Source organism: Zootoca vivipara, chromosome 8 (genome assembly GCF_965207765.1).
Source record: "Zootoca vivipara chromosome 8, rZooViv2.hap1.1, whole genome shotgun sequence".
Taxonomy (NCBI): Eukaryota; Metazoa; Chordata; class Lepidosauria; order Squamata; family Lacertidae; genus Zootoca; species Zootoca vivipara.
The window spans coordinates 25,310,419-25,334,084 of NC_142591.1; the positions used below are offsets into that span (position 1 = coordinate 25,310,419).

The 23,666-nt window shown below is 41.8% G+C and overlaps 1 protein-coding gene across 1 annotated transcript in view; it reads left to right on the forward strand.

The window, feature by feature from the left end:
* BMP6 (bone morphogenetic protein 6) overlaps positions 1-23,666 on the forward strand; it is an 87,100-nt gene that overhangs the window by 43,578 nt on the left and 19,856 nt on the right. The window contains exon 2 of the mRNA XM_035124694.3: positions 22,870-23,062. Coding sequence (XP_034980585.3) covers positions 22,870-23,062 — 193 coding nt within the window. The remainder of the gene's footprint in view (positions 1-22,869; positions 23,063-23,666) is intronic.

Genomic DNA, 23,666 nt, shown 5'->3' on the forward strand with positions numbered 1-23,666 from the left:
CCACATTCTTAGAGAGCCAAAGAGGTGGGGAAGAGGCAGGTTAGCTGCTCAGCTATGAAGTTTGCTGACTGGCCTTGCACTCAGTCCCTGTTCCAGCAAGCATGGGAATCTGCTGCAATTGACCTCTCTGACATGTTTAATGATATAATTAGAACGGCTGTTGAGGAACAGGAGTAGAGTAACTTGCTAAGTCAATCAGCATCTTTTCTTAATGCAGAAGAGTTTACTTTGGAAAAGCTGCTTGCTTTTACCATTAGATAGATAGATACGGTAGATAATTCTGCTCATGTTGAAACGCTTGCGTTGCATTTAAAACTAAACCAAACAGATTTTTCAGGTACGCCCGGGGCCACTCTGCTTTTTGCTGTATTGCTGAGGGAAGCTGTTTAGCTGGAGATGGATTTTGAACTTTTGTCCGGAATTCCGTTGAATTCCTGTTCGGAGTCAAGTATCCGTGCAGACCTTGAAAACCCAGGCTGTAAACTGACGGCAGTAACTAGAGAAGGCTTTGTCTGGAGTTGGAAAGCGCCTGACTTAAACCCTTGCCGCTCTCCAATAAATAATGCTCCTGGCACTTCTTGGAATGTTTCTCTGGTATCATCTTTAAGGCTCTCCTTGTGACTTGCTGTCACCTCATTGTTGACATAACTTTTTTATTATTGTTGAGCTCAAAAGAAAGCGAGTGGGGTGGGAACCAGCTACAAGAAAACACCCATGACGTGAAGCTTGATCCTCAAGAGCTCTGATTAAGTACAAACTTCACTAAAACCTACGAATCTTCCACTCTGAGCTACAGATAATTGTGTAAAGGCTTTTTCCCCTCTTGCCCTGCTGTTATTTCCATAAACTGACACCCCCCACCCACCCCAGTATCCTTTATTTGTACACAGCAAGCCTGATACGGAACTGGGTAGCTCAGTCAGTAGAGCGCGAGACTCTTAATCTCAGGGCCGTGGGATCGAGTCTCAAATTGGGCAAAATATTCTAACATTACAGGGGGTTGGGCTAGATGACCCTCGTGGTCCCTTCCATTTCTACGATTCTATGAAGTTTTAGGGAATATCACCTGACCTGTTCAATTGGATGAAAAAATGTTTCCTTGCCAGTGTGGTTGGTCTTGTTGCAGTTTCTTTTTGGGCCAAAAATATGTGCTGGGGCACAGGCTGAATCCCCTGGGCTGCCTCTGAGCATTTCCTGACATGCTTTCACTCCTGCCTCCAGTAACCACACACTGTTCTTACTGCTTTATTTCCAATAACCTTGGCTTTGGCTGCCTGGCATCTTCTGCAGCATATATGTACGTGTGTGCACACGTTTTGTTATATTTTATTATGAATAACAACAATATAAATGCCTTTTGAATAAATTGCCTAATATTTCCAAGTGTGCAGATATCTAAAGGTAGTCCCTGTTTGCAGGCATACAATCTAATAAGGCACAGCACAAAAGGAAAAGGGAATGGGGAGGGAAGAGGAAAGCAAACATTGAAGCAGCTGCTTGTTTATTGGCTGATAGATGTGGCTGTCTTAGTTTCTGCCTCATCGTTATGTTCCTCCTGGAAGGCAGTGGGTGCAGCCTCTTCCCTTCCCAGCAGCCCTTGGTCTCCTGACCAGTGGCAGAAGCCAGAGTCAGTGTGCCTCCCTTCTCTTCTTCAGTCCCATGGAAACCTTCTGTTGGAGCAGAGTTCTCTTTCTGGCAGAAGCAAGAAGCAAGCAGTTGCTCGCCCTCTGTCCTGTGGATGGAACCAGGCTGGTCTCTCTCTCATGTTTTATGTGTTATTGTTAGCTGTCTTGGACGCTTAGAGAGGAAACTAGAAATTTAAATAAGAAATATGACTACATAAGTATGTCAATGTTTAATGCAGAGTAGAGCAACTATTTATTCAAAGTACTACATATGAAATAACTTGAGAGCACATGCAGCAAAATATTGGTTGCTTTTAGTAATGTTTCTTTAATATTAAAAAATGAATGAATGAGTGAATGTCTTTTTACAGACTGGGTTCTTAGGCTAACATTCCACGTTATCATCTTCCCTACCCCGTTGCCCTAAATAAAAAATTCAATTGAAGTGGTCACACACAAGTTTTCTGCACTGTGCCCCCAAGTTCCAATTTAGTGCAGTATTGGAAATGTTTGAAAAATGGTGAACTGAGCATGCAATGGGGCATTCTGATCACTGCTTCACTTCTGCAGTATTTCTGCCTACCGTGACCTCAAGGTTGGCAGTGGAGAACAGTCTCCAAAGAGGGAAAGCCAGACCCCAAACTGGTGGTGTGGGTTGGCCTTCAGAAAGATTTTAACCTGTCCTTCCTACAAATTTTTCTTGCAACTAGAACTCCCAATCCTTACCATGTCCAATCGGAAGCAAGTACTTACACCCAGGTTAAGCGAGGTTAGGATTTCAGCCTTGAGCAAGACATGGCAGCCCTGCTCATGTCATCCCCCTCAGACATTGCTCTTTATTTCTGCTTTCTACTGCTCCTGGGTAGGCAGTGAAGATTTAGAATCTAGATGAGTTATTTTCTTGACAGTGAAACAAGTAAACACTGGTTTTGAGGTTTTATTCCTGAAGCCTGGATTTGTTGGTTGCAGTATGCACATAACAACTGTCCTTGTTTTCAAGCAGGAACAGGCAGTAAACAGGAAAGCTTGCAGCTTAGGATTCCAGAAAAGCAGATGTGCTCAAACCAACTAATAGGTTTTTCTCTCTCCTACCAATGGTGACCCAAATTCTGTGTGACAAATGCTCACAGCTGCCAACTCTGAATTTTTGTGAAGAGCTGCCCAGTTTATCCAATTAGCTAAGAATAAGATGAAAGTCGGAGGTATCGCTACTTGATTTAGAACATTTTCTGTGCATTTGTATACAACTCTGTGGATTAGAATGAAACATATGCTACAGTGAGTAAATATTATGATTAATTATATTATCCGGCCCCTTCCTAATATACATGCAAAGGAAAGCTTTATTGCTAAAATAGAATGAGAGGGGGAGCATGGGAATCAACAAAATATGAGCAATTTAGAAAATAGAAGGGAAGTTAGAATTCTAACTTTTCTGTTTTGCTGTTTTGTGTATTATCTTCACAAATACATGCATTTTCTGCATACAATTGCCATTATTTCCTTGGAGAACAGCACCATTAAATTTGGAGAATTGAAGTCTTTGAATAAGAGGTGTGGTTTGGTTCACTTATTGGTTCCAGAAGTGGAAATTTGATAGATTCACATTAAAATGTAAACCAGATGAATTGCCCCCCCCCCAATCTCAAGTTCAGGGGTCACCAAACTTTTTCAGCAGGGGGCCGGTCCACTGTCCCTCAGACCTTGGGGGGGGGGCGGACTATATTTTGAAAAAAAATATGAACGAATTCCTATGCCCCACAAATAACCCAGAGATGCATTTTAAATAAAAGGACACATTCTACTCATGTAAAAACATGCTGATTCCCAGACCGTCTGCGGGCCGGATTGAAAAGGCGATTGGACCGCATCCGGCCCCCGGGCCTTAGTTTCGGTACCCTGCTCTAGTTCATAGGCACTGTTAACACAAAGGACAAAATGATACTGATGATGGTCATCTACAGCCAACCCAAGACATTTTGCTGCTTGAGGCGAAGGAGAAGTTATGTCCCCCTTGTCCCATTACAGATATAGAAGCCAACGTGGCTGGCAGCTGAATATTACGTCAGCATCCTCTGGTCATATCTGAAAGTTGCAGGTTAGCTTAGGGGCCACAGGTCTGGCCATGTGTCCCACATAACTCTCTCCGCAAATATCTCTCTTCCTCCCTGCATTGACTGCCTGAGACAGCTGCCGTACTCTCCCTAATGGTAGGGCCAGCCCTGGCAGATTCCTTTGATATTGTGTATTGTGTATTGTGTAATATCAAGGCAAGGTTTTTAATGTATAGATAGATAGCCAGAAAGAGATTTATTCATCACAGCGATAGAGAAGATTTTCATTAAGATAAGGGGACAGAAGCACCTTGCAAACTAACTTGTCTGATGTTGCAAGGACCTTTTGTAGGCAGTAGCCTGATGAATGAGGGAGACTGAACAGGTGGTAGGCTGAGCATTGATATATAATACACCTACTGTCTGCCAGGTTACCTACCTCTTGCTAATTAATTAGTGATGGACATTTAGCATATCGCTTAATCCTCTTCCGTAGTTCTTTTTTAAAAAAAATTGAAGAAAAAGAATTTTTAAACAATACAAATTACCAATAACATAGCCAATTACAATCCCCCTCCCTCCCTCCCTCTCCCCTCTCTGATTTGTTTGTACATATTGTTTTCTGCACGTTATAAAATTGTACATATCATTATGACCTTATCTATCATATGTTCTACTAATAAAATGTGGATGTTTGTTCAAAACCTGCCAAGGAGTCCAGATCCTTTTGTTGTCTTTTTAAAGAGTTTGTAAAAAGTTCCCATTCTTCTTTGAAGTCACAGTTGCCCTTCTCATGTTGTTTGTATGTCATCTTTGCCAACTCCACATAACTCAACAGTTTTTCTTGCCATTGTTCTTTCGTTGGGATTTCCTCATTCTTCCGTCTTTGTGCTAACAAGACTCTTGCCGCAGTTCTCTTTCCATTCTAATTACTCCATAAAGCAATGTTATCTGTTAATAATTTCCACCAAAGCAATGACAAATGAACGAATAAGTGAAAACATCAAACTCCTGCTCCCACTGACATCAATTTAAAGAGGAAATGTTCAGTGTTTCTTAAAAAAAACACCCTCCAGCTTCCAAGAATGTTGATCATTTAATTTGACAAATACTTAACACTTGTTAAACAGTTTTATCAAAGCTGTACAGTTTGCACAAATGGTTGAATGCCTACATTTAGTTTATCAGTAAGCAAACAGCAGGAACTTAAAAAGTTTCTCTTTAATTTTGGCAGGATGTTTGTAATGCTCCGCTTAAAATAAAGAAAAGAAAGAGAAACACACAACCCTGTTTTGGAAAACAAAATGCTTTTAATGTTCTGCTTGTGGAATTCCCCCAACCTGGACAGCTGGCCGGCGGCAGTTCTGCACACTCTCATCCCATAGCCCTCAATATTTACTTTTCATGAATTTATAAAAATACTACCACATGTAAACTTGCAATTTAATTTTACTTCAGTTGGGGTTATTTTGGCCAAGCCTTAAACCATAACAGAATTAGTCTGAGAATACCAAGTATGAAAACTTAGCAGCGAATTACTTCTAGCCTAGCAACATAAAAAGTGTTCTGTAGGTTTTTTCTGGAAAAGTATTTTTATTATTATTATTTTTAAAAAATAAATATATAAATTGGAACAGAAAAATATTATTCCCTCTTGAATCCACTGCAACTTGTTAAATACTGCCTTGGAAGATCCTTTTCTAAACATTTTGATTCCAAAATCTCATTAAAGTTAGATTTATAGCCGAGTACCTTTTTTATGTTGGGCTGTATCCATCCCAATTAGTTAAGAAAACCTTAGGTGTCAACTATAAAAATTCTGAATGTGCAAACTGCTGCTCCCAAATGTTCAAGACACTCTAAGGAATATCTAGACTTTTATGAAGCGTACAATTGAATACGCAGAGATTTCTGGCTTGTAAGTGTAAAGGTAAAAATATATGTGCCTATGAAACTTGAGAAGTTTGCTCACTATTTCTCATTTTGGTGTGATGATGGAGGTGTCATTTCAACATGGAGGGCAAGTTTCTTCCAAGATTTTGGATGTACTCAGGATTAAATAACAGCATTTATTGTTTCAGTTTGTTTTATATACCTCAGAATGTGATGGCTGTTGACGCAGGTCAACATGGCTTAGGGCCAAGCTATCTGAAAGACTATTTTCTCATATGAATCTGCAGGCACATAGCAAGGGAGGAGCGAAGGGGGTGGGCCGCCCCTAGCTCCAGTCTGGCGGGGGCAGCGCCACCGGCCCCTGGCCTGCCCCTGGCCTCCTCCGCCTGAGCAGGAAGAAGCAGAGCGCTGCCCGAGTGCTGCTTCCGCTGCTCGAGCAGAGCAGCAGCGTAACCTGGACGGACTGTGCATGTGCGAACATGTGCAGTCCGTCCTGGCGCGTGCGTCGTGACGTCACGACACATGTGTCAGGGTGCATGTGCGCTGCGGAGTGACGCCCCGCCCCCAGGGGGCGCCGCCGCAGGCAGCCAAGCAGCACTGTTCGCCACTGTGAACCTGCCTGGGATCTGCAGGGAGGCCCTTCTCTCCTTCCCTCAGTCCCACCACCCTCACAAACATGCTTGGTGGGGATGTGGGAAAGGGCTTTCTTAGTGGTTGCTCCCAGACTCGGGAACTCCCTCCCTGGAGAAGCCAGACTGGCTCCTTCCTTGTGTTTTTTTTCTTTCTTTTAATTGGGTTTTATAAACAAGAATAATGTTACACAAATAAGTATACCAAGTTTTCTCATGTCATATGTAACGTATATTTTACTTTGTGTGTGAGGGGTCAGTGTTAACTTGTATGGGTTCTCCTACTCTTCACTTGTTGTATTTCCTTGATGGTGAGAGAGGTTGGGTGTGGCTGGTTGTCTTTGGTTGGCTGTAGTGAGAATTGTTTCTGTGTGTGAGCGCGTGTGAGTGTGTATTTTTGAATCAGGTTAGCCAGATTGATTCCTTCCTAAGCTGTTGGCGGATTCTTGTTGTTGTCTTGTTGGGCTGCGAATGTGATAAAGGGGAAACCAAACTGGAGTGAAGGTGTCTTCTTCTATTTGTCCCCATGTCAGTTTCAGTTTATTGGTAAGTTTTTCTAATAAGCCTGTTTTCCATACTATTTGATACCATTGGTCCAGGCTTACTCCTGACAGGTCTGTCCAGTGTTGCCTCATTCCTCGTTGTTGACCTTCTGTTGGCCGGTGAAGGCTTTCTTGTTCCACCAGGATTTTGGGAATTGACCTTTATTGTAATTATTTGTAGGTTTTAAACAGATTTTATACATGTATAGTGTTTTAATTCTATTAATATTTAATTTTTTAAATAAAAATAATAATAATCATTTTTTCAGTTTGTAGAGGTTTTAAAAAATCTGTAAGCAGCCTTGAGTCCAGGCAGGGAAAAAGACTGGGTATAAATAAATAGATGAATAATAACAATCAGCAGCCAGCCATTTTTTGTTAAGCATATGAGCCATATATCCCTAGTACCTGGTGTCAATTTAATTGTTGACAGCGGTGAACACGCACAGTGCATAAAAAGAACCAGTAAGATGAGCAAAAAACTAGGAACTCCTAATCAATCATATGTGGTCTGAAACATGGGGAGCAAGGGGTTCATTGCATCTCCCTGCCCTCACTAAATGGCAGCCCTGGGAATAAGCATTTATACAGTCCGCTGGTAACTTGTGTGCATTTGACTTGTGCATGTTTAGCTTTACGCTCTTAGCAAAATAATTTTTTAAAGGGGGCGAGCGTCCGACTTCGGCAATCCCACCTGCCACTGCACACAATATGTTTTGATTATACAGTGGTACCTCGACTTACGAATGACTTGACTTACGAATGTTTCGAGTTACGAACAGAGTTCCGTCCGCCATTTTGGATGCGGTTTAGATAGGATTTCTTTGACTTACGAATTTTTAAATAGGATTTTTTCGACTTACGGATTTTTTTTAAAAAAATTCCCCATTGGCTTCGACTTACAAATTTTTCGACTTACGAAGGTCCGTTTGGAACGGATTAAATTTGTAAGTCGAGGTACCACTGTACGTGGTTTTGGCTTTAGGCACGGTCCCTGGATTGTAACCCCGTGTAGGTTGCAGGCTTAGTGTACTTCAAAACAATTCATACTATAGCTCTGGTGGCTAGAAGTCGGCTCGCCTAACACTGTTAGCCTTTGCCACAGGCGAAAAGAAGTTTTAAGATGAGCCATGACTACTGCTGGGCAGTAAATTTTCCTGTGTCTGGTGAGCTTCCTCAGGACATCATACATGCCTTTGTAGCATTAGAAAATGTGTGATGTTGAGCAACTGAGTTACCAGAACAGAACTGGTAGGAGGGCTAGAGGTATTTAGTGAAGGGGGGACTTTGCAGGGGGCAAAGTTCTTCTGACACATATTAATCTTTATTTGGTTGCTTGTAGCCATGTCCTGAATTAGTTCTCTAGTTTTAAATGTTTGTACCCACACATTCCCATGAAGGTGATGGTGTGTACTGTGGAATCAATGGTTTCAATGAGAACTGCCAACATGGTCAAGAAACCACTGTTCCTGGGAAGTTTTGTTGCCAGTCTAAGCAGGAGGATCGTGGTCTAAATGAGAATAGAAAAGGAATGAAGCTGTGAATAAAAAAAAAAAGCATGTAGAATTGTCAAAGGAGCAGTGTGGAGAAGCTGTCCCTGCGTCACCCTGATTTGTGTGTGATTAGGTAATTCCACATGTAGGTGGGTGAGTTGGGGGGTGGGAGGCATAGGAAGGCCAACTTAAGTAGTTTTCCTGTCTAATTATATCCAAGCAGTCACTTAGATTTGGATTAAATATTGGCCTGTAGTAATAAATAAGAATAATTTGTCCTTGTACCCAGAGGAGGATGCTATAAATAAAAGCACTGGAAATGAAGGATATTTTTTTTATAAAAGAAGCATTGCTAGTTCAATTTGTACACTGTGCTAATTATGCAATACAGTGGTACCTCGGTTTATGAACACAATTGGTTCCGGAAGTCTGTTCATAAACTGAAGCGTTCATAAACTGAAGCGAACTTTCCCATTGAAAGTAATGGAAAGTGGATTAATCTGTTCGCGGAGTACTTAAACTGAAGCGTTCATAAACTGAAGCAAAGTTTTCCATTGAAAGTAATGGAAAGTGGATTAATCCGTTCCAGACGGGTCCGCGGAGTACTTAAACTGAAGCGTTCATAAACTGAAGCATGGGTGTAATTGGTTCCGGAAGTCTGTTCATAAACTGAAGCGTTCATAAACTGAAGCGAACTTTCCCATTGAAAGTAATGGAAAATGAATTAATCCGTTCCAGATGGTTCCACGCCGTTCATAAACTGAAAATTCATAAACCGAGGTGTTCATAAACCGAGGTTCCACTGTATGTTTATTATTTTATTGTCCTGTGTTGTGTTGCTTTGTTTTAATTGCATTCCAAACCACCCTGAGATAAATATTACGAAAGGTACTATATAAAACACCTTAAATAAATTAACAAATAAAATGGATTGTGGAAAAATGACATCTCCACTTCCATGTTGCAAATGCCGTGAGCGCCGCTGAGTTTTGCTGTTCTTAAAGCTTCAATAACCCCCAAATTCTTCTCCTCCCTCCTCGAATTGTAACAACTTGTGCACTTAAATCAATTCTTCATAACTAGCGTCTGACTCACTGAAACCTGATAGAGACAGTCCTGCAAGAAAGAAGTGATGTTGCAGCTATGGACCACGCCTGTCTGGATCCACATGAATCTTAATTAGAAACAAATTTCAGTGAATAGGGAATCATTTCCTTTTTGGATTAAATTATACCCTCTTCTGTGCGTAGGCGACTCTCCTGAAGCCAGTGTGTGTGTGTGTGTGTGTGTGTGTGTGTGTGTGTGTGTGTGTATTGACAGGAGAGAATCTGGCCTTGTTAACTTAAGATCCAGGATGAGAGTATTCTAAGATGGAGCGCAGATAGCTGGTGCCAGCTCACGCTTCTCCCGCAGGTTTGGCTTGCTTTTAATGCGCTCGTCTGGTTTCTAGAAATGTTTGAGGAGCTCCATCAGAATTGGGGTGGGTGGGGAATCTCCTCTCTCTCTCCTCTCTCGCTCTTTACAAGCGTTGGTTTAGTTTGTTGAATCAGATGAAATAGTTTCTACCCAAACATGAGATGTAATCTGGAAAAAATCTTGGAGGAGCAGCTTCAGCCTTAAATTGTCTGCACGTGTGCCTTTCACATCAGCTGCACCTGCTTGGCAATTACCAAGAGAAATCTTTTCACTGGTGGCCTCTATGATAAATGACAGGCACATAACTCACAGCACTGTGGCTCCGTTAGGAATTGCAAACAGTGAGGCAACTATAGTGCCAGCTTTGATCATTCAGAATTATAGTAAAATATGATATGATTATTGAGATGAAGGAACGGGGTTGTTGAAAATGACCCAAATATCTATTAAAACTTCAGGTTTTTTAAGGAGGGGACGGACGGACGGACAGAGAGGCAGCTAGCCACTTTTCTGACTTCTTGGGGAAAGCGATATATTTTAAGCATGTATTTATTCTCTGTTTTAATGCTTATTTAATATGTGTTCAGGGTAGGTAATTTATTAATATGTGTTCACTCTTAAAATATTACCTGCCATAAATACTTGAGAAGGGAGTGTGTCTGAATTTCAAATATGGCAGGATGCCAAGGTAGAGAGTACTGGTTAAAGGACCAGGGAGACCTTGGATGCGAATCTGTACTCAGCCATGAAGCTCACTGGGTGACCTTGGGCCAGTCACACACTCTCAGCCAAACCTACCTCACAGGGATTTTTTTGGAAGATAAAATGATAGGGAGCAATCCATGCCTCACTGAACTTCTTGGAAGAAGGGGAGGATAAAAATGCCACAAATAAATATGGCTCTGCTTTGTGAAGAATCTTCCCCCACTCCCTAAAATCATTGTGAAGGATAATCCAAAACAAGAAACATTATGGCCTCAGGCAGTGGCTTGTCTTCCCCTAGTACCCTGAGGGTCTGATGCTCCCAAGAGGGCCCTGCAATGAAAATTTCATTTCTCTTGGCTTCAGGTTTCTAGGTGATCATGTGTTAAGTACAAGCATTGCTAAAACAATTTGGTCATGCATGTTAACCCTAGAGAAGTTCTCGAATCAAGATAGCCGCCCTGCATCAAAAAAAACCCCAATGATTTGAGCCATTGTAAGAATAATTTGGGACGCGGGTGAGCCTAGGGCTTGCCGATCAGAAGGTTGGCAGCTCAAATCCCCGCGACGGGCTGAGCTCCCGTTACTCGGTCCCAGCTCCTGCCAACCTTGCAGTTCAAAAGCACGCCAGTGCAAGTAGATAAATAGGTACAGCTCTGGCAGGAAGGTAAACGGCGTTTCTGTGCGCTGCTCTGGTTTCACCAGAAGCAGCTTAGTCATGCTGGCCGCATGACCCGGGAAAACTATCTGCGGACAAACCTCGGCTCCCTCGGCCAGTAAAGCGAAATGCGTGCCGCAACCCCAGAGTCGTTCGCGACTGGACTTAACTGTCAGGGGTCCTTTACCTTTACAAAGAATAATTTAGAACTGACATGGCAGTAGTTATCCTCTTGTCTTTTGCTGTCCTCGGCAAAACATCAGTATGTTGAATTGACTCCTCGGAATCAATGCAAAGTTTCCAACTTAGAAAGGCAAAGCAGCTGGTCTTCACTTACAGCATGGGAGGGGAACCTCTGGTCCACAGGTCACACTTGGCTCACCAGGTGTTCAGAATTTGGTGCGTGGCTGCCAATGCCCAATCAGGAACCTTAGAGTACACTCCTGATTATTCATTGGCAAGGGGAAGCAGGCTTTTGCTCTGCCCTGTTTCGGCTGATGGGTGAGCTAGAGCTGAAGCTGCATTAGAGCTTTATCTAGCTGTTAATCCACTTTTCCTCCATTCACATGAGACCGGAGTAGTAATTCACACCCATATGTAATTGTATCTGTATGAGGAGCGGCTTAAGTCTTTCCTGTTCATTACCAGTAGGTGTTCCCTTTTATGTTTCCCCCAGCTTGGTTTATTCTGTTATGCCAATAAAGTACTGACAGGGCATGCACACAGATAGCCGAATGCTTCATCTCACTATAACTGGTAAATGGCTGCTGACCTCATACACATGTGCCTTTCCTTTTTTGGACCCAGCTAACCCATAGGCGTCAACTTCTGGATAGGAAAATAAGGGAAAATAAGGGATCAGCGGCAGTGCGGCACCAGAAGTTGCTTCTGCGCATGTCCAGACATGGGCAGAGCAGCACTGGAAATCGGAAGCGACTTCTGGTGCCGGGCTGCCCGTGTTCGCATGTTTGGGCACCAGAAATCGCTTCTGCGCATGCTCTGGCATGTGCAGAGGCGATTTCTGAAGCCAAATGAGCGCGCAGCCAGCCGGGAGCCGGGACACGGCTGCCGGCACCGGCATGAGCTGCAAATCCGGGGGATTTATGGGATACTTTTGAATTCGGGAGACCAGCGGGAAACAGATTTAAATCCGGGGGTTTCCCGCGAAAAACAGGAGACTTGACAGCTATGAGCTAACCTCATGCATAGAGCACATTTCATCATGCAATTGAGCAAGCAGGGAGTGCAAATGCAAAGGAAGTGTTTTGAAACTGTGGGTTTTTAGAGGAATGCATTAAAAGCTGGGATTTCAGGAAATGAATACCATGCCCCTCTCACCTTTGCAATTAATTCCGGGGCTAAGTAGCCTTGTGTATTGACAAATAGTTATCAGCACATTAAAAAGAAGAACCTGGGCAGGGATATTGAATGTGAACCATCCTTGTCAGTACTGATAAGCTTCAGCTTGCAAATGCATACAAGAGTTTATTTGTTTTACTTGCAAAGAATCTTCTTAATGCTGTGGTTGAATCAGTTTGGTCTAGGGCAGATGAAATATCTGACTGCTTTGGAAACTTGTTTTGAAGGTGGTATTTGGAAATATAATGCTCTTCTTCAGAACAGTTGCAAGTTTAAGAGTGATCAGTAAGTTTGTAAGGCTAGTAAAAAAAAAAAGGCTCACAGTGTACAAATATTTCACCGAGCTGTTGATTTCCTTGTTGAGTCATGTTAATAAGCATGGCTAACCACCGATGAAAGAGTGATGAAGACTAAATGAAAGGAGTCTGGTAATATCGTGGGGAAAGCATTTGAAAACATTCACGCTGTTGGCATTCCACAATCTGGGCTAATTGTAACAACATTTGCTGAAAGCTCTGAGTTACCATCTTTTCCCTATAAAACAATAAGCCTGCGACATTTCAAAAAACAATATGGAGAGAACTGGGAAGTTACCATCCAGAGATTCCTACGGTAAGAAGCCTAAATAGCTCTGATTTACTGTCCTGGGCCAAGAAGACTCTGGGGAGATATAGTACCTTTCTAGTAGTAGCTAGCTTTTATGTTACACGGGTAGAGCCTATGCTTGGCTCTCTTTAAAATGACCTAGGAATTGCCTTGGAGCTGATAGCCCACGGTTCCAAACAAGTGGTTGCAAAAATCTGATCCCTATACTCAGTGTCTTTGCCCACAGCTCACTACCTCAAATGTCAAATACAGTTTCTAAAATACAGTTTTGTTTAAGAGCTTGAAACGGCTTGCATTTACATCTCCCATGCTTGAGAGAGGCTGTCCAGCTCCATGCTGCTATGTTATGTGGTGCAAGATGTAGTCTTCAACTTCTTCAGACCTGGGACCCAGCTTTAACCCAAACATGCATTTTTTGGACCTGTTTTTTCATCCCACCCCATATATCTGCATGGTGGTCGTGCTGCTGTTGTGACCCACCTTATATCAGACCTTGACATGGTAGGTAAAAAAAGGTAAAGGACCCCTGACAGTTAAGTCCAGTCGCAGGTGACACTGGGGTTGCGGTGCTCATCTCGCTTTACAGGCCGAGGGAGCCGACGTTTGTCCGCAGACAGTTTTTCTGGGTCATGTGGCCAGCATGACTAAGCCACTTCTGGCGCAACAGGACACCGAAACCAGAGCAGCTCATGGAAATGCCATTTACCTTCCTGCCAGAGCGATATCTATTTATCTACTTGCACTTTTTTTGCGTGCTTTCGAACTGCTAGGTTGGCAGGAGCCATAGCTGCCAAGTTATCCCTTTTTTACAGGGATTTTCCCTTATGCTGAATAGGCTTCCTCGCGAGAAAAGTGAAAACTTGGCAGCTATGGCAGGAGCTGGGACAGAGCAACAGGAGCTCACCCCGTTGTGGGGATTAGAACCGCCGACCTTCTGATCGACAAGCCCAAGAGGCTCAGTGGTTTAGACCACAGCGCCACCCATGTCCCCAACAGACCAGTTGGGTTCCCCAACAGACCAGTTGAAGACCTATGATTGAATGAAAGGTTTGCAAAGTCAAACACAGCAATAGCACTGAGATTAGTCCTAGTTTCTGACAGAAGAGTTGTCGATGTTGTAAGTCAGTCTCCTCTTTCCTGAGCAAAGGTTGTGCTTCATAAGCCATGATCTAGTGTGAGAACACAGAGCTCTGTACAAGTCGGGGCACCCTCATTTATTTTAGTGCCAAGGAATGCTTCACTTGGCGCTCATTAGAAGTTTACAGCATTCCTAGACGTGAAAATTGGGGTTGGGAGAGAAGCCCCTGCTTACATGAAACTAATAGTTTTCAATTACAGTCCAATAATAGCCTCATCATAATAATGCCAAATTATAAATACAATTATTAATAATCATTCAAATACTGAAATATATAATTTTGTTAAAGTGCCACCTGCGTGCTAGATTTGATGATTTTCTTTATTTCTGTGTTCCAAAATCTTACTAGTTTCAATTACATTCCGGTCATAATAATAATCCCTTATACAACAGTTGCAGTATTAATAACTTCTGTTTGTGTTGACATATTAAATGATTTATAAAACTTCAAGTGAGGAACTCGAACTATATCCTTGTTCTTCCTGTGTGTGGCAATTATTCTGCCCATGAAGTTTTTTCCTGTTCTTGTAAGATGTCTTTCTTTTTCCTGATTGTTGCTATTATCCACCATGCCTTGGGTGGAGCTGGTATCCCATTGTTGTTCCATAAATTTCTTCATTGTTTTGCACCGATAACTTTAACAACAGCTGCAAAAGTCGCTCTATCCCAATAAATAAACTGTTGTCACCATTTTCCCTCTCAGCCTGGGAAGAAGAGCCTGCCGAACTGCAGATGGCTCAATAATGAACCTCCTCAGTTCCTTGGCAGCTCCCAGACTCCTTTAATTCTTCCTTCCAGCTGAAGATATATGACCAATTATCCTTCCAATTAAATTCCAAGTCCTCTTAGCATTATTCAGTTCACTTCGTAGATAATAAAGGATGGGGAAGAGTCAGCTCTAAGTTTCCATTGTAAACCTTTCGCAAAATAGAGCTTCCCTCCCTTTTTCCTTTTTTTTTTTAACACACACGGTTCCATTTGATGTTATATTCCATATTTATAATCAAATTTCTTCCATCCTCACATGTACAAATATAATTTGAACTACCATTCAGAGGTGGGTTGCCTAATCATAAATGTAGAGAATAAAACTTTAAATAAAAAAACCTGTAGCCTTCCTTCCCGCCTCCACCGTCTTTTGCACCAAATGAAGTCTTATCTCAAATTCAAATCTTAAAAGTCCTTGCAGTTGGTTTGTTCCGCGGTTTGTGATTTCATCTCTTCTAGCACGTGCCTGTACTTTAGTCCAACTAAGCTCTAATTAACAGGAGAACCTCTGCTTCTTAATGGCGGCGTTGGAGGGTTTTCAGCAGGCAAAGTGCTTTTGCACTCAGCACCTTCCAGCCCCCCACATTCCATGCTGGAGCGAGAGCCAGTTACAGAGACAAACTGCGGGTGAAGCCTGTTCTCCCCCCCCCATCCCTGGGGGGAATTCGCAAGGATGATTTACCCTCAATCATCCTTGTTTTTCCTTTGCCAACGATCTCCTGCTGTCATAGGGGCTGCCTCCATTAAGGCAGAGCGGAACTGGAAGCTTTGAGCTACTCCTGATGACCTAATTATCAAGCATTTGCTTGTAAAGTGCTTTACACAGAGGTTGGATGTTAATGAGTTTGGTATTCCATGAGTTTGTCTGCAGGGAGTTTATCTTAAAATGAGCATTCATGCTGATTTGCCTTCACAGTCTTTATATGTCTCCTTGCTAATCCTTTGTTCATTCCACACTTTTCTGTGTGTTTCGCCATCATCTTCCTGACTCTGTGAATTTGTTGTGCTCGGGTGACAGAGCATTTTAAGCCATTTTAATGGTGGGATTCTGAATTTCTAGTTTGCTTCGGAATCCCCCCCGCAAAATGCTGACAGTCTGGAGGCGACTTTTGTCCAGAGTTTGATTTCAGACTGAAATTTCTTTTATTTCTTTCATATCTGTTCTCTATAACTCTCATATATAGGGAAAGGTCTCCACGCAGGGATTCTTAAAAAATGTCAGCTATTTTGTTCAGCACCATTTCCCACAACCCAGTAGGTGAAAGCAAAGTTCAGAAGCTGACTTGTTCCCCTCTTTGGTAGACTCAGTATCACAAATGAGTTCATTGTGCTATTATCTCTTAACAATGTATAGTTCATAACTGATAGCATATTTTGGAGGGTTGTGAAATCATGCAATGACATACAGGTATGAGAAAAGACCTCCCTCTATTCATGCCATGCAGATTGCTATCAGGGCGGCAATTCGGCCTGGTGACAGGTGGTATCTCATTAGAATTCCACATATAATGGAATATTTATAACATTCTGATTTCTTAAGCATTCACTCGCTGGAGGCCTTCCTTGTTTTTATATACTTCAAAATGCATGGAAGCACTAAGGAGCATGGATACCAGTGCTCTGTTATGTACATCCCATAACAATCTTTCCAGAAGAGTCTGCCACTTAATTGTACCGAATGTTTAATGTATCAAGAACATTTTTTGGCTCACGGCTTTCGATCACTGGAATGCTGTACCTCCAGAGGTTTGGCAAAGCCTGAACCATAACAGATTACTTTTAACTGAGCAGTCATGTAGTAGTTGGGGATAGTTAATCAGCTGTTTTCCTGCCAGTTGAACAACTTATTTTCCACTTTGTAGTATCTTTTTTTCTTTTTTCTTTTTTAAAAAGAGAAATTCTAAATACCCTTGGAACTTGAGAAACAGAGTGAGTTTATGTAATATAACCTAATGAACTATTTTAGGATAGAAAGGCTAGACCAAAGAAGTAGAATAGAAATGGAAGAACGCTGACATGTTGAAAATGAAATGATTTTACCCAGCGGTGACGATTGGAAAGCACATTTTCTTCTCCAAATTCCTTTTTACAGTAAAAGCACAGGCAGACTTCCATGGGTATAGTTGTTGTTTTTTTTTAAAAAAAATCAAAGCTTGAAGTTCATTCTTTTTGATTATATTAAAGAAGCATAAAATAGCCAAGAAATCTGTGGTCCAGAGTAGTTTGTTCTGCTAATTTTTCCTTGGGTATTTAAAAACCACAAGGATTTGGAATGGCTCAGAAATGGCTGTTTGTTTATACACCTACTTGTTGGAGGCTCAAATTTTTGTTCTCCATTTCAAATCTTGTTAATATAAATGTGAGTATGAAATTACAGAATAAGTGTTTTGTGCCTAAATAGGAAACATTTGTAATGTGATATGCCTTGTATTACTTACAGTCCTGAGGGGCTTTTCATATTAACATGCTCTGGGAGAGTGCAATTGCGATACAGCGAACTTTTTCCAAGAGTAGACTATCACTGTCCTCCAGCAGCAAAAGCATATTTCGAATGTTTCCAGAGCATTTCAGGACTGATGCTTCTAACAGTGACTGGTGTTGACATAAATTCCATTTTGCAATAAGTTCGTTACCTGCAGCGTTAGCTATGAAATGTTCTGACTGTGGGCACTGAGTGCCTTTTTTAAAATAGATACCTTTTCATAATGTATTAAAGCCATGGACCTGCTCTAAATCAATGAGGTTTTACAAATACAGTATAGTGCATTTCACTTAGCTAAATCAAACCAACCAGCATGCTCTTAACTTTTATATCTTAGAGGATCATTTGAATGGGAGGAGGGTTTTTGCCTTCACATGCTGCTTGCGGACTTCCTGGGAAACTTCTGACTGACCATTGTTAGAAACTGGACTTGGTGGTCCCCTAGGTATGGTTTAGTAGAGCTTTGCTTATGAATGATTTGTTATTACCACAAGGTTCCAAGTGTCCTTTACTGTATTGCTATACTATTTGTTCAGAGCTACGTGAATATGGTTTCTGGGAATTCCTGCCTGCAGGTAGCTTAGCTCAGGGGTGGCCCAGCCCTTTTTACCGCCCCATTGCCAGCCCCACTGAAGACTCACTTACTGGGGTTGTGCTGCCGCAGGTTCCAGTGAGATGTTGTGGGATCTTGCGGGACTCTCATGCGATGTCACGGGGCTCTTGCACAATCTTGTTGGAATCCAGAAGCTCTGCGTCATGGATGGGCCAGCCCTGGCTTAGCTGCACCAGTAAGCTAACCTGACATTCTCCAGTTAATTTTGCATACTGATATTCTTCAAATCCATACCCTGTGCAAAAGCTTCTGAATGGAAATATGGGGGTGGGGGTGAATTCAGTGTCTGTAAGACTTGCCAAGAGATCTGCTCCACTTAACAGTGAGGAGGAGTTGCGGTGGACCACGTGGCCACCCACTCCCCTCCGGGGGTGGGGGACAGATTTCCACGTCACCCAGAGGCTCCCGGCCATGCCATCACCCAGCCAGCCAATCCGCTGGCTGGGGAGGCGTGACCAGGCCCCATTTAAACAGAGGCACTCACATTCTGTAACCAATAAAGTTGGGGGCAAAATTTGCCCAATAACATTAACCTAATATCCGTGTCCTGGTGTCTCATTCATTGATGAGGAGGTGGTTTCGGGGTCTCGACACACAACTGATTTTGCCTCTGTCTCATATTTTATTAAGCTGGTCTATCTGTACCTCCAGGGACCCAGGTGGCACTGTGGGTTAAACTACAGACTCTAGGGCTTGCTGATCAGAAGGTCGGCGGTTCAAATCCCTGCAATGGGGTGAGCTCCCGTTGCTCGGTCCCAGCTCCTGCCCACCTAGCAGTTCGAAAGCACATCAAAGTGCAAGTAGATAAATAGGGGCCGCTCTGGCGGGAAGGTAAACGGCGTTTCCGTGCGCTGCTCTGGTTCGCCAGAAGCAGCTTTGTCATGCTGGCCACATGACCCGGAAGCTGTCTGCGGACAAACGTCGGCTCCCTCGGCCTATAGAGCGAGATGAGCGCCGCAACCCCAGAGTCGGACACGACTGGACCTGATGGTCAGGGGCCTTTACCCTATCTATCTGTACTACTGTGTCAGAATTAAGCCAACGCTTTTGACTCTTCAGATCTTGTTTATTCATATTTCAGTTGGTGTCCCCTCCCACTGGAACAATCTTTTTCGCTAGCTTTTCCACCAAGATTGTTGGTTAATTCCCAGCGTATTGTTTCCCTGACTTTTGCACCCTCCTGTTTAAAATTACAGCAAGTTTTCATGCAGAAATGGAAGCTACATATTTTAGAGTAAGACTATCTGCAACTGGACTGCAGCATCCAATCTCTTTATCAGATGGACAGAGGCATTCCAAGTATGTTCTAAAGCATCAGGGGATACTAATTTTAAAACCGTATGTGTAGAGAGAGAATTTAGAAACTGGGCTTTAAAAAAAATAAAATAAAACGAACCCTCTGTGCAGATGGTCAGAGCTTGCCCTGCAACGTTCAGGTTCATAACCATTTATTTCAGATTTGTTGATCTGGAATTACTATTACCTCCTGCTTTTCTACTCATCATCGGCAAAGGGAAGTAGAATCTCCCAGTGACGTTACTGTGCAATGTAAACTACATGGCAAAACCATTGAATATGTATCTGTTTTCATCAACTGAATTGATAATTCATTTTCACCTGCAACGTAAATGAATTCTAAACACCATTTCCAGAAGGAAAGTGGCAGGTAGAGAAATAGCTCTGTAACATTTATATATTGCACCGTTTTTTGTTGTTGTTACCAAAGATACATTGTACTAACTAATTAGGGTTGCCATTCCCCCCCTCCCCCGCCTTGCAAGGCAACTGCATGGATGGCCGGCGGAAATTTGACAGGTGTAGCTTTGACCAGCATTGGATTTCCATACTGTTAAAAGCTGTGGTTGTATTCAGCTTATTGTACGGCTATAAGAGACATAGAAGCCCTGTTCCAGGAGGCAACAATAAAACGGATTCCAGCATTTCGAGATCAGGCCAACATGGGTATTCTAGTCTTGATTGTTATTAATGCAGGTAGTGGCATAAGCCTGTCTAAGATGTGGGGCAAGAACTTGTTCCCAGTAGACCCTGATAGGTACGGGGAGCATGTGAATCTGTGGCCCACTCACAAGCTCTTAGCTGGTTATATCTGTAATGGCTCATGGAAGTCTGCTTAGCTAGAAACACCTATTAGTGTATATCAGCTATTACAACAGGTAGGTGTTAAAGGTTTTGGCCACTGATCAAGGTGCTGCTAGATCAGGAGTAGCCAATATGGCGCCCTCCAGATGTTGCTGAACTACAGTTCCCAGTCAGGGGTGATGGAAGCAACAACACCTGGAAGGTGTTCACTATGGAAAGGTGGCATACCAAAGAAAAGAGAGGTGTATGTATAGCATCAGCAGTCGGAGGCAAGTGTCGGGTATTCTTTGAAAGCATGGTAATTTGAGAAATAATACGTCATATTTATTAATAGAAGCAGCCACTGAACACCGTCATGTTCTTCCCCATTAGGAGAACGATGGCCAAGCATATTTGAGAAAAGTGTAGCCCCACAGTGTTTGATTGCCTCATCCTTCCCTGCATGCCGTTGGTTGGTAAAATTAGGAGGTGTACACAGATACATTGGGTTATAACTTAGTATTGGTTTCCATAAGCTTGCACTCAGACCAGCCTGAACCAAATCACATTGCGGGTTGGTGGGAAAAGACTGGAAGGTACAATGAGAAAGGACCCTCTTCTTAACATGGCTGCTTTTCATTTTTGCGCACACGATTTGTTCTTTCAATAATAAGGTCACTTATTGCAGTGTAACATGAGAACAGTGCAAGCTGGTTATGTCCTGGAAATGAACAGAAAGGGGGTTTGCCTGTCCAAGTCTGCCAAGGTTTCTAAGAAGCCGGATCTTTTAATAAGAAGAAAATTTGCAAAACAAAGTATTTAGACAGAAAGAAGTACATTGGGAACAGCACCACCGTACACATGTTTACTGGTATGGGGTTCCAGCCAGTGTCAGCTTTCTGAAACGTGTTTTGTTGTAGAGAATAGCTTGAACATGGAAGAGAACATGAAACTTGTAAGTGCATTATGGTGGGTGACGTAAAGCAAAACCCAGAATAATACTGAGTTTACCTGCTTGGTTTAAGCTATCTTGTGCTGTGTTGTAGCCAAGTTCAGTAGATTTTGGCTTTCCTTGGTAAATAATGGTCTGATATGATAAGCAACGGCAACACATGAAGTATGATTGGCAGGATTAGTCTTATGTATTTGAGTGACTGCAGTGGAGCACTTCCAACTAGGGATGGACAAATCCATCCCAGCTTGTTCTCTCCAATTTCTGTATGTGGAAACCTTAAAGTAAACCTTAAATTATGGAACAATACAATTACATTTTCAGCATTGTATACAATTACCGTGAAGAAAATTTACTAAAGATGGTTTTTAGGTGTTACCCAACACCCAGCAAATTGGTAAAGATAAACAAAAGAAGATTCAACCGATGCTGGAAATGTATGGATGCGGAAGGCATGTTAATCCACATGTGGTGATAGTGCAAAAGGGCAAAAGAATTTAGGAGGATGATCCATGAAGAACTTAAGAAGATGCTCCAATGTTAATTCTTCCCCAAACCAGAAGCATTCCTGCTAGCCATAATAGGACAGAAAATCCTAAACGAAGCAAAAAACCCATTCTTCTATGCAACAGCAATGGCAAGGATAACATATGCGAAAATGTGGAAAGAAAGGGCGATCCTGGCAAAAGATCAGTGGCTGTTCAAACTAATAGAATTTATAGAAATATGATGGCCACAATAAGGAACATGGAGAAGAAAATAATAAGTGAGTGGGTATTACTAGAAAGATATTTTAAAAAGAGCCAGAGTAGTGTTAAATAAACAGGCAGGGTTAGATTTATGAACACCAATTAAAAAAGGGTAAAAGGATATGTACAGCAGGGGAAAAGAAAAAAGGGATGGAATACAAACCAAGGAGATGGCAGCAAAATTAAATGAAAATCTAGGATGTCAAGGAAAGATAGGCTGGGAAGTCTTCACATGATAGATGTTTTATGGTTGTAATAGATAATTACTATTCTATTAGATGTTGTATTAAATGTTTAAAAGAGGTGATAAAGAAAAACTAGAATAACACGGGGGGGGAATGAATGTATGTAATGAAAAAATGAAATTTTTTAAAAATAATAGTTATTGTTGCTGCTAGCAGAAAAGCACTGTTCCAACTGTTTGATTTTAGGAGTAGAGTGTGTAGTTTTGGTACAGCTTTAAGAGTTTCAGGGAGGGAGTTGCACCAACAATACTTAAAACTTTGAAAGCAAGAGCTGCTCATGCTATACTTTTCAAGCACACCTATTAATTTTGCCACATAAGTAATGCATCCCCGTTATCAAAGACCTATTGATACTTAACTCAGTGGCAAAGCTTTCACTGGGTTATACTGGATTATACTGGGTTATACTGGATTAAGGTTATAAGATTGTTCGATATGCTGGTGCAATAGCAAATTCTATACAAAACGGCAGAGTATATGGCCCTGGTCTTGTATTCTGATGTGCCTAATGTAGTTCCATCTCTGAAAAATAAGTAAGAGGAATTTCAGATGGCATGGCATTCCCATGCACACTGCATCCACGTTATTTGGGAAAAGTCAAGAAATAAATGTAACAAATACTTTTTCTTATCTCTATTGACATGAAACGACTAAATGTGGCTATGTCAAGTATGAATGGGTGAATTGAGGATCTCACTTGCTTCAATTCCATGCAGGCTTTCTTGTGAAATTTCAGTTGCTTTTTAATTTAAAATACTTGAAGCTTGAACATTTTTCTGGGGCACTTTTTGGAACAAAATAGAGTGAGAAGTGGAGAATGTTGAAAAACCACAGTTAAATTGAATTATCTTATTTGTTTTAAACAGTTGAATATGACAAGGAATTCACACCTTACCAGCGACACCACAAGGAATTCAAGTTTAATTTGTCTCGGATTCCAGAAGGAGAGGCTGTTACCGCTGCCGAGTTCCGAATCTACAAGGATTGTGTTTTCGGAGGCTTTAAAAACCAAACCTTTCTGATTAGCATCTATCAAGTATTGAAAGAACATCAGAACAGGTTTGTGCCTTTCACTGCTAAAACTGTAAAACCTGGAGGGAGGGAGACTTAATTCCCCCCCCCTTTTGTTGGCAGGAATCATTTACTGGATACACTTAAGTTGGTAGGGAAAATACTTCCCATTTAACTCATTTGGACTGGCTTCAGAGTAGACATATATAGAATTGTACTGTTTAATATGGTTCTCTTTTTTTTGTAACATCTTTATTGAAAGTTCAAAAAGCACATACTGTAACTTATATGTGCACCAAACATGGCGAGATGCAAACGAAAAAGAGAAAGAGAAAAACAAAACCCATGCAGAAGGGGAAACAAAGGGGGAGGACACCCAAAACTGTATATTTTACAAGGTTGTTATTGTTCTTCACCAGATCTTAACCTATTACAGTATTTGTAACAATGGGGTTCCAAGTACCATTGACTTTGTCCATGGCAAGTCTGCGTTTATATGCAAGTTGTTCATATGTTGCTAATTTGTATAAGTCTTCAATCCAATCGTAGAAGGGAGCCACATTTTTATTTTTGCAATTCATAAGTATCAGTCTTTTTGCTGTGGAAAGGGCACAGAGAGTCCACTTGTATTGTCCTTTGGTAAGGTTCCATG